Source organism: Miscanthus floridulus, chromosome 5 (genome assembly GCF_019320115.1).
Source record: "Miscanthus floridulus cultivar M001 chromosome 5, ASM1932011v1, whole genome shotgun sequence".
Taxonomy (NCBI): domain Eukaryota; kingdom Viridiplantae; phylum Streptophyta; class Magnoliopsida; order Poales; family Poaceae; genus Miscanthus; species Miscanthus floridulus.
In genome coordinates this window covers 25,278,223-25,289,284 of record NC_089584.1, presented here as the reverse complement: position 1 = coordinate 25,289,284, position 11,062 = coordinate 25,278,223, and the positions used below count along the sequence as shown (strand labels likewise).

Here is an 11,062-nt window from a genome sequence, read left to right as displayed (position 1 = left end):
GATTTTGGCCATATGAAATCCAGCATAGCAATTCACAATAGGCAGATAGCATGAACCAAATAAGCTCAAACATAGTGATCAGAAGGTCTTAGTCACACAAAAGAGACAATTTTTGGGCCTTTACAACCAAAATAAACATGTCACAGATGTTGCTCTCATTTCTTCCCCTTTTTGGTTGGGCTCTTCCTCACCTTTGTAGCTAGCTGCTTCTTCCTTGGAGTTATTTTCTTAGATTGCATGTCCATAGAAGCACTTGTTGTTTCATCGACCTCATTTAGCACCTGTAGATCCCAGCAGAGGTTCCTATTTAAAGGACATACCAAGTGTTAGATGATATTCATAAATATGCAATTTTATAAGTATGGCATACCTTCTAGTTGCTGCATTGGTTGAGGGTGGTGCATGTTGAACCTCAATTGGAGCCACATCTAGGACTTCTCTCTCTGCAGCTGCTACAGAAGCTTTAGCTGCAGCTTCCTGAGCCTCCCTAGCTGCCTTAGCTGCTGCTTCTCTAGCCATTGATGCCCTTGTTCTTGGTGTATTTTCTCCACTAGAAGTAGGGTCTATTTGCCTCTTCTTTCTTCCAGGTTTAGGGGCTGATTTTTTAGTCCTTTTTCTGCAATGTAGTTGTTAGGGTCTATGGTTAACTGTTATAATTGTACTTAACAGTAGGGGCAGTACATTACCTTTTTGTGGTGCCAGTTAGTGAACACCTCTAGCTTCCACTCATGTGGCCATACTCACCACAACCAAGGCATTTCACCTGTCTTGTTGCTTTGCCACTTCTCTCAGTTGGGGCAAGATGTTTGTTCTTCTTCTGTCTGCCTTGTTCTCTCTTCTTCATATCATGTGGGTAGCACTTGAAGCCCTTGTCCACCTGGGGCCACTGTCCACTATCTGTTATGCCGGGAATAATCCCATTGTATGCAGCCTATAACTTCTCAATAGAGTAGTAGTTGTTCACATACATGGCCATATTTGGTTGCCTCAGAGTTGTGATTAAAGCCAATGCATGAGGGCAAGGCTTTTCAGTCACTTGCCACTCTCTACATGTGCAAATATGTTGTGTTGGATACATAACATGCCTTCTAACCTCTTCATCTTTGTAGATCTCAGTCGCTTCTGCTTCTTTTGGGTGATTGTTAGTCACTTAAAGATGGTCTAAACCCCTGGAAGCTGCATTGAGTTGATGGATAATTGCAGGTAGGATTCTAGGAGGCAAAGCATTAGCTATCTTCCTCCTCTTTGCAAAAAGCCTGAGTGTCTTCTCTCTAATTGCATCAGCCAAGCAGTGAACAGGTAGATCCTTGTGCTCCTTGATCCAAGCATTCCAACTCTCAGCCAGATTATTGTTTATGTAGTCACATTTGATGTCTGGACTGAACTTGCTCCTTGCCCACAACAGCTTGTGATGATCTTTGAGCCAGTCAAGCACACTTGGGCTAGCTTTTATTACCTTGTCAAAGAAATGGGTAAACTTGTGTGGTGCATAAGCTTTAGCAGCAGGCCACATGTTCTTGGCATAAACATCACCATGGTAGTACTTCTTCATATTTTCCATAAGATGCCTGAAGCACTCCCTCTATTCATAGTTTGGGAAAACCTTGGCAACTGCAGCTTCAAGGCCCTTGCAAGCATCAGTGCAAACAGCTAGCTTGTCCATGGGGCCTATTGCCTTGCTTAGTTGCTCCATAAACCATGTCCAATTTTCCTTAGTCTCAGAGTCAAAAAATCCAAAAGCCAATGGGTACATCCAATTATGTCCATCCAAAGCTTGAGCTGCAGGCAGATGTCCATTCCAAAGTCCATTCAATGCTATTGAGTCTATACTGATATACGGCCTGCAACCATATCTGAAACCATCAATTGCAGCCTTGAAACAGCAGAAGAACCTTTTGAAATGTACCTTGTCCTCCATAGTCTCAGTGTTTATCTCTAATATACTCCCAGGTGATCTCATCTCAACCTCTGCCTTGAATCTGTACAACCAATCAAATGAATCATCCCATTTACCAAACAACTTGTTTGCTGCCCTTTGTCTACCATAAACTACAGTCTAATAGTTGATCTGAATCTTGTACTTATCCTGAAGGGCTTCCTGTAATGCCTTAGGACCCATGCTAGGCTTCTTCTTGAGTAAGGGTATAGCCCTCTCTGCCACCCAAGCCTGAGAAGCCATTGTACACCCCTCCACTCTTGATCTAGAAGCACAAGTGTGTACACCTTCATTTATCTGAACTTGCAAAAGGATAGAAGAAGCCTGCATAAGTAAAAAGCTAAGAGAGACAATTAAGTCACTAGTACTAAAAAATAAGAAAATGTACCCTAACACTCCCATCATGTTGTGTCCTAGCTCTAAAAATCCAAGGGCATCCAAGAGCAGCATAGTGTGTCCTATATCTTTTCTTATCAGAATGAGCAGTACCAAGTTCAAACTTCTTTACAATGACATGCTGCTTCACTGCTAGCCTCAAATCATGCATACTAGGGTATGATATTCCCACAGACAGGTCAGGATTATCCATGTCCCAATCAAGCACAGGCTCATCTGATACATTGCCATCCACTGGAATAGCAGCTTCACTCATATCCTGTTGCATTTCAGCTGTCATTGCAGGAATAGGTATTGCTTCCCTTGCTGCTTGTTCTGCCCCCTCATCTGCTGCCCTAAAGCCCATTGCCTCATATACTTTGTCCTCATCTGCAGCTGCAGTAGCATCACCATCATGACTTTCATCTTGTTGTATGATCAGATTGGCCCAATTAACTGGTTCTGGTATATCAGGAGGCACAGATGGAGGCGGCGAACTGCATGTATCACTTGTGCCCTCTGCATTATTACCAGGAATTCCACTGCCTTCACCTGTAGTGACCCCAGATGCATATCTACGTGAAGAACTAGCATTACCAGAGGTTGCATGTTTACTGACAACATCAACTACAAGAAAAGCAACCCTTTGTGCCCATCTATCCTTCACCAACTGCTGAAAATGTTCATCCCTTCTCACTTTCCATTCAGAACCTATACTTTCATTGTCAAGTACCCACACTGATAGAGTTTGTGATGGCCCCCATATGATCTTTGTGGACATGTCATTATAAAATTTCTCAAGAGTATACTGCCCAGTTCTGTCCAACCACAACTCATGCTCTTGCTCGGCCATTTCTACTAGCCCATACTCCCCATCAGCGACATAATTAGAAACCTTAACAACTAGCCTAAACGCGTTGCCAGGATCAATCCTAACATAATGCATCAACAAGAAATAAATGAAGAGTTAGAGTACATCCTACACTGCACGGCTAGCGTACAATGGGAGGGACTAATTTAGCTTACCAAACAGGACAGCCACTCCAATCCATTGTTTGAAGAATCCAATGCACAGCGGCCTGAGAAGCAGAGAAGCCCAAAAACCAAATCAAATCGACGAACCCTAACCCTAACCCCAAAATCAAATGGCAAACGCGGACCTGGGAGAGAGGGCCTCGAAGGCACGTACCTTCACTCCAACGCCAAGGTGCTCGGGGAGGACATGGCTAGCGGTGGGGGCCGGCGTTGGGCGCGGCGGGGTGTGCGGCAGCGTTGGGTGGCGGCGTGCAGAGCGGGAGGAAGAAGAAAGGAGGAGCAGAAGGGCGAGCTGGAGTGGGGCGGGCCGCGCGTGGGGAGGGATAGAGAGGGCAGGGGCAGGGGCGGTCATTTTCCCTTCGCCTGCCATGCTGGCCAGCTGAGGTGGCGTGCCACGCCAGTAATTGTGGTAAAAATGTATCGTTTTCTCTCTCAGCTGCTAAAATCGTAGCGCCAATTCTAAACCTGCTATCCGAGGAGTGGCCATCCGTTATGATGGTAAAAAGTTAAATATCCCCACGGATCTCTAGTCGAGAAAAAGGGACACCTCCAACCGTCGCCGTGCTTTCCCGGACTTCTGCGGCGGCGGTGGCGGTGGCGCCCAGCACAGCGCCGCGAGGATCCTCCTCACAGACGTGGCCACCTTATCTGGATCCGCGGCCTTCACCCTGCCGGGACCCTCGCTGCTTCACTCGTTCCCGTGCAGTGCCGTTGCCGCTACCATCGCCCACCTCCTTCTCCACAGACGACGAGCATGCTGGTGGATAGAAGCTTTGGCCGGTGGATGACAGGGTTCGGGGATCTAGGGGTTGGTGGACGGTGATGGCGGAGCTACGATCTCTGAGCGTTTGGCGGTACCTCTTGCGACGGGTGGAGCGGAGAGGGGCAGGTGGGACGGTGAGGCCAAAGGCGAGGGCTCGCGAGGGCGGTGGAGGGAGCGAGGGCTTCACCAGTGGGCAGCACGTGCGATCGCAGGCTTGGGCGGACCCACCTGCGCTGCGGGATCGTAGGCTTGGGAGGAGGTCCCACCTGCGGGCGCCGCGGGATCTCACGCGTGGGCAGACCGACGACGCGGGATAGCAGGAGGCAGGACGATGGACCCACGTTGAAATGTCACATTCAAAAAGTGTCTATGCTTTGTTCTTTTTAGTTGTAGGAGATTATTTCTCATGTCCTTCATGTGCAGAAAGATTAAGAGTTGACATAAAGAGTTATTGAAGAATTGTTTTTTTAATCTAAAAACTCAAAATTTGGAGTGGGTTTTGAAAACTCTTGAAGATGCTCTAAGAATAGAGTGTGTACTCTCTTTCCTCATGCGTCAAAAGTGACAATAGGGAATTTTGTTAATTTGCTTTTCCTATTGATGCTATAGCTATTTGTACACTATGTATAGTATATAGAAGTCAATATCGACCATTAATTCTCGCTTGCTATGCTTTCTTTCTATCTATAAGTCAACATCATCTTAAGAGCACTCTAAATACTATCATCTGACATAACTATTGTACACTAAACGTATGCATAATTTGACTGATCATTGGTCAAAAATAACAGAGTCAAACTTGCTATGTTTGGCTTCAAAATTTTAAATAAAAATCTCTAACATAGAACAATAGAGAGCATAATTATATGGCATTTTGTTTTTTAGTTATATAGTTTTTCTATATATCTAAATATACGCTGTGTCTAGATACATATAGTAAAATAAAGGCAAAACGAATTAAAGTTTGGGACACATCTCACGGCAGTGATAGAAGGGTTAATTATGTTAATTCGTTTTTCTTCTTGACATTGAAAATACAGTGCTGTTCGTCTAATATAAAAGTGTGTGTTATTGTTGAAACGCATCTGCTGCTACTCAATTGGACGTATACTGTTATTTTGGTTTTTTCATCAAATACATAGTTTTTTTTCTATATATATCTACATATATGACTTGTATCTACGTATACATAATAATAATTTTGTGTCTAAAAAAGATAGAACGACATAATATTTTAGACCAAGGGAATAGTACTCTAGCACACACATTTAGTGCAACAATCAATATACTCCATCAGATTGATTCATTCTTAGGAGTGGCCCTGCGGGCTGCGGTTACTTCAACAAATCAACTAATGTGCTTGCCTGCCTGCGCGGCTGTCCGTCCTTCGCCATGCCAGCAATCAAGCATGGAAACCAATATTCTAGTAAAAGTAACAGACTAGCGGGGGAAAGGTAACGGCAACAACCAACAATGGGAGGCCGTATAATGGCCTCTTGCTCCAGGGTGGTGATACGAGTCTTTAGGAGTGCTGAGAGATACAACAGCTGGTGCAGCATGCAGCTAGCTACAGCTACAGCAGCATTAGCTCAGTTCTTGAGCTCGGGGAGCAGCAGGCCCCTGGCGTGCATCTGCTTGTACATCCACTGCCAGTTCTCCGGCCGCACCTCCCCGCCGAGCGCCCGCGTCACCGACCCGCCGCTGCACGCCCCAACCTTGCAGCACTCCTCCAGCGGCAGCCCCATCACCAGCCCGTACAGGAAGCCGCTCGCGAACAGGTCGCCCGCTCCAGTTGTGTCCACCGGGTTGCTCTCCCCGATTGCCGGCACTTGAACGACCTGCATCCATTCATCCATCATCGCTGTTACATACTTGTGGTCAATATCTTTTTACCGCCAAAAACAAGGACACGTGGTCAGTGCTCAATACTCAACACCAGTTGGAATAAAAACAAAATGCATCTGGAACATATCTCTGTACATTTTTATTCTAGTATTACTATTCTACTGTTATAGGTTCTACTACTAAATACTCAGCCTGCTCATTTGCCACGATTTTGGTATTGTGCGTCGTATCAACTGAAAAGACTTGCTGTCATTCTCCAGAAGATATACCAACTAAAATGTCATTCTTAAGAAGATCGTCATCTAAATTGGGTGCGAACATTATTGACTAACCATGCAGAATACAACTGGCCAACAACTGAAACTCACCTGTTTGCCATGCTTTGCCATGCATCCCTTTGAAGAAAGTGTCACCACAGCCCATTTGCAATACTTGCCCAAGAACGCAAGTGCCTCCTCTGGATCTGATTCCAGACCTCCCCTGCAGATAAAAGCAACAGATGAACTCCAGGCACCTACCTTAGATTGGTTGCACTATGTCACTTCAAAAGATGTGAACGGATAATTTTATCCAATTGAATTCACCATTCTTTCATTGCTTTCCTACTTAGATGCATTAATATACGATTTTAGAAAGACTCACCCTATAACCTCTCTAGCTTCATCCTCATTGGCGAAGCAAAGGTCAATGTTACCAGTCTCCAAAAGGTTAATGAGTTTAGACCTAGAGTCGCGAACCATCTGCATGTAGCCAGTCACAAAGAAACATGAGACAGTGTTTACAAAGTTGACTTCAACTGAGCAATACGGTCAGTAATAAAGATGCATACAGACCTCAAAACTGGCCAAATCTAATGATACTGAAAGGCCTTCCTGTTTTGCAATCCTAATAGCTTCAATAATTTGTTCCATGTTCTGTTGCGCATATCTCACAATAAGCCACTGCATCATAGCAGTGAAAATTCAGTCTTAACAGAGACATATGCTCTGAATGTTTCTCCTAAGAAGAATACATATATCACAAAATGAAATATGCACAAAAGGGGGAAAAAGGAAGGCACCTTGGAGCCTTTGAAATCCTCCTTTCTAAATTCATTGGCCTGTTTGATGGAGAAATGATCTCAACAATCATAATATTGTTAAGAGATATAAGTAACTCTATGAAACATTTAACACTATCAAATAAGGAGATACCTGTATCTTGACTGCGGTAGATAGGCATGGCCGCATGGTGCGATTGCCACTTGCATCGACCAAGCACACACACTATAATAGAGCTTTTCAGCCTTATCCACTATGCAGTAAAATAAGGGCAAAAAAGATAAATTCTGGCTTCAGATATTAGGCTACCTGAGCAGTGTGCCCTTTTTTGGCCCTTAATCTTGTGAGATCTACACCACTAAAGCTCATATTGTTGACAAACAAAAGGCCCTGGTTGTCATCTCCACAAGCTCCAATTATTCCAGTTGATATGCCAAAACCAGCAGAGAGCCCACGGATTGTGTTGGCAACACTTCCACCGGCTATTGTAGTTATTGGAGTGAGATCATTGCGGGAAGGAAGGATGTGGGCATTCACTTCATCAAGAATATGATTCAGCTCCTCAATGGACACCTGTAAATAGAACCAATTGCAGATGAAAACTCTGAACCTAACACAATAACACAGTTTTGCTTTCCAACGTGAATGATGTTACTATGCCAGGTTAGTTGCACTGTAGTAGTGAATCTTGATATCATATAAAACCAACCAAGGCTCAGAGGAATAATGGATGATGCAAATGCGACCACAAAAAAGTACAATAAAATAGACTGTATGCATGATTCTTCAACCTCCAAACAATAGTTAAAAGGCTGCAGAAGGTAATCAATTAACAAAACATATAATTTCCACTTTTCTTGGGTAACTTTGCTTCCTAATTTATTTTCAATGGTATCAAAGAAGAAATAGCATAGTTATGTTCCTGCACATGTATGCATGTGCTTTCGCCGTGTTTATAAGCTAAAGCCAAATGTCTTCCTCTTGGAATCATACTAACCAACAGGAAGGAAATTGATAATATTTCAGCATGATCAACTGAAGAATCTTTGACTCTCAGATCATAAACAACAGAGTAAGTGGATTCGATAGATAACAGGGAAAACCTCTAACCTATTCCACACAATCCAAAGATATAGGTACATGGTTTAACATTATAAAACCAAGTGGGAATCTAAGCGTTATGAAATTATCATTTCATCTATCCAAATAAAAAAAGAAAAGAAAATTGCAATATAGATATTACACAAGGACTCAGCAGTCACATCATAAGAGGGGCTAATTCTTATTGGTCTGAGTGTCTCGAATCACATAGAACTGATATTAAGACTCAAGACCATTCCAAGTGTACTTTTTGCGGATCAACGCTGCACAACTTTGCGAAGATCAAACATAGCGATGACACATTTAAGTATAAAAAATTGACAAGTTGGATCTGCAGCTATATTTCTTTGCATAAAAAAGTCAAGGATCCCTGTCGATAGTAGCAACCAGTTTCTTTCATTACAGAGTACAGACTTTTACCAACTCTGGGGACTAAACAGTTAGGTGTCAACAGACCAATCAATTTGGGAAACGTTAGTCCATGCTTGACCATTCCTGAAGTGTGCAGTGCAGATCATGCCAACCATCAGGCAGGCCCTTTTTCAGTGAAAGCAACACTAGAATTAATCAATAATAGCTGCAGTTAACTAAAGCACAGACCACGTCAAATTTAGGAAATATCTGCCTGTACACCCCAAAAGTACTTGCCTTTTGAATTATTCTGTTCAAGTACTGGAAGAGTGGAACCATGTGGAACAAAAGAACAAGCAATTTATTGACAATTCAAGGGAGACATAACATAATTCAGCAACCCATTCATTAGCCAAAGCATTTTTTTCCTAATGAACTAAACAAAATTAGCTGCAAACCATTTCAAGCACAGAGATGCAGCAATAACGTATGAAATTCCAATTTCGATCAGACAGGTTTCTTTTTGTGGCAGGGACTTAGTTTTTTTCAGAAAAATATACAGAAATCTCATCACAAAATTTGAATGCATTAGATGTTGAAGAACAAACGATCCAAACATCACATACTCACATGGCCAGCCGACAACTTGGAAAAGGAACATGGTGGGGCCGCGATTAAAGCTAGAATTCAGCACTAATGCAAGAACCTACCTCAAAGGCTCAAACAACCACATGATGGCAAACGATCCATCCTGAGACCCAAAAGGGGAAGAAAAGGAAGGGAAGGGTGTAGAATTCCGAGGATGTGTTGGCCCTTGAAATAGAAAGGAATCTCCGATAACAAACAACATTAAGAGGAAGGAGAGCATCTGGCAATCATACAGCAGTGTTACTCTACCAGACCGGGCATTGCAAGGTCGAATTGGGATTGTGATTTCAATTTGTGAATTAAATGGACGATTGAACATGGAGCAGTTGAAGCGAAGCGAATTATAGCTATACGGCCGTGTTGCGCGTGGAGGGAGGGAAGGAGGAGAACGAAGTACCTGCTGCGAGCCGCCGCGGTCGCCAGGGACGCGGTCGAGGAGGGACCAGTCGACGCGCGCGACGTGGTCGATTAGCGCCGAGAGCTGCAGCCCCAGCACCGCGGGCGGCGGCGCCGCCGCAACCTCCCTGCCGGGACGGAGGGAGGAGGGAGGCTGCTGCTGCGGATGCCCTGCCTCCGCGCCCATATGGTCTCCCTCCGTTGGCCAAGCCCACTCCTCGAGCGGAGGAGGGAAAAGGTCGCCGGCGGTGTGGAACGAGGGCTCTGTCCGGAGCAAGATGGGATTGCAAGCCTCCGAGGGGAGGGCCGTCTTCGCTCCCGTTTTATAGGAGGTGAGAGGGCGGACACACAAGCTTCTTGGGCACTCTTCATCACTACCCTTGCATGGATCTCGATGCATCATGCTCCATTACGTTGATAAATCTGCCATTAAGGTTCTAATAACTATTTTTTCTTGTAATAATTACCTAGGCGACCCAAGTGGTCAAGCCACACCACTGTTCTATCGAACCATGACTGCACCACGTGTAACAATGCATATCAATAAACCTAACAATGCATATCAATAAACCCCCTCAACCACCCGTGCGTGAGCAAAATTGTGAGCACCAAGGTTTTTAGGGCTTATTTGGAAGGCAACCCGCGTGAAGGTGACACCTACCGCGCCGTGTCGTGAGTGTAGCAGACAAAAAGTTCGTTGAACTTTTAGTGAGCCAGCGCGTGAAAATGAATGGGGGTGCAGGCGTGGAGTGGAGAGTGTGCCGAATGTTTGGAGTTGCGGCACGAAAAACACCTGTTGGAGAAAGTGCGGCTCGCCTGGCTTGTTTGGAAGGCAACCCACGTGAAGATGAGGCCTTCCGCGCCGTGTCGTGAGTGCAGCTATATATGGCCATCGGGCCGGCCCGGCTCGGCACGGCCCGGGCACGGGCCAGGCATGGCCCGCTGGTGTCGGGCCGGCACGGCACGCCGTGCCCCCCGTGCCGTGCCTTACCGGGCCTCGTGCCCCGTTGACAGCCCAAGCACGGCCCCTCGGGCTGAAATTCGGGCCGTGCCGCCCGCACAGCCCGACCAAAACTTGCGGGCCGTGCCAGCCCACAACCCAAATTGTAGAAAACCACTCATCAGATTCTTAATCAACAGCACATTCATAATTTTGACAAGTCATTCACAGAATCACAAAAACAACTTAACTATTTAACAACTTAACAGCAAGACTCAAACACAACAAAAGACAAAGATTTAAAGATAGAAATGAGCTGTGTGCAATGCTGCCTCATTAAAAACCTTTTTGGGTAAAACTCACCCTTGTGAGAAACCCCAAAAAGGAAAAAAGAGTGCAGCACAGCTCTTATAATGTTCAAATGTTCACAATACAAATACCAGATACAAGCATTATGTCTCAACTCTCAAGCCTCACAGGTCTCAATCTCAACTCTCTCAAACTGAACTCTCAACTCTCAGCTCTCAGGTAGCAGCAGAAGCAGAAGCAACAGAAGCACTTGCAGATGTGCTAGCAGAAGGAGGCCCAGATCCATCTTCAGGAACATCAAGATACAGATTCTCAAAGGACTC

The 11,062-nt window shown here is 44.9% G+C and overlaps 1 protein-coding gene and 1 pseudogene across 2 annotated transcripts; both read right to left on the bottom strand.

Annotated features, from left to right (window-relative positions):
- Positions 1 to 1,582: 1,582 nt before the first annotated feature.
- On the bottom strand, positions 1,583 to 3,716 carry LOC136454425 (uncharacterized; annotated as a pseudogene).
- A 1,484-nt stretch (positions 3,717 to 5,200) lies between these two features.
- On the bottom strand, positions 5,201 to 9,908 carry LOC136451807 (uncharacterized). 2 transcript variants are annotated; one of them, XM_066452486.1, is made up of 8 exons: positions 9,492 to 9,908; positions 7,304 to 7,567; positions 7,148 to 7,219; positions 7,015 to 7,053; positions 6,788 to 6,895; positions 6,597 to 6,694; positions 6,323 to 6,434; positions 5,201 to 5,947 (listed from the first exon to the last, which is right to left on the bottom strand). In XM_066452486.1, exons 1-8 carry the CDS (start codon positions 9,891 to 9,893, stop codon positions 5,699 to 5,701), a joined length of 1,344 nt encoding a protein of 447 aa, XP_066308583.1. In that variant the 5' UTR covers positions 9,894 to 9,908; the 3' UTR covers positions 5,201 to 5,698. The 2 variants fall into 2 exon arrangements, with proteins under 2 accessions (XP_066308583.1, XP_066308584.1); XM_066452487.1 differs by having other exon boundaries at positions 5,857 to 5,994.
- Positions 9,909 to 11,062: the final 1,154 nt, after the last annotated feature.

What these genes read in the sequence shown, in the direction of transcription:
- LOC136451807 (XM_066452486.1), bottom strand. Translation starts at nt 9,893, where the DNA reads ATGATGCATCGAGATCCATGCAAGGGTAGTGATGAAGAGTGCCCAAGA. An exon ending in AAAAAGGGCACACTGCTCAG is followed by an intron (nt 7,220 to 7,303) that starts GTAGCCTAATAT and finishes GCTCTATTATAG; the next exon opens with TGTGTGTGCTTGGTCGATGC. An exon ending in TGGCAAAGCATGGCAAACAG is followed by an intron (nt 5,948 to 6,322) that starts GTGAGTTTCAGT and finishes GAATGGATGCAG; the next exon opens with GTCGTTCAAGTGCCGGCAAT.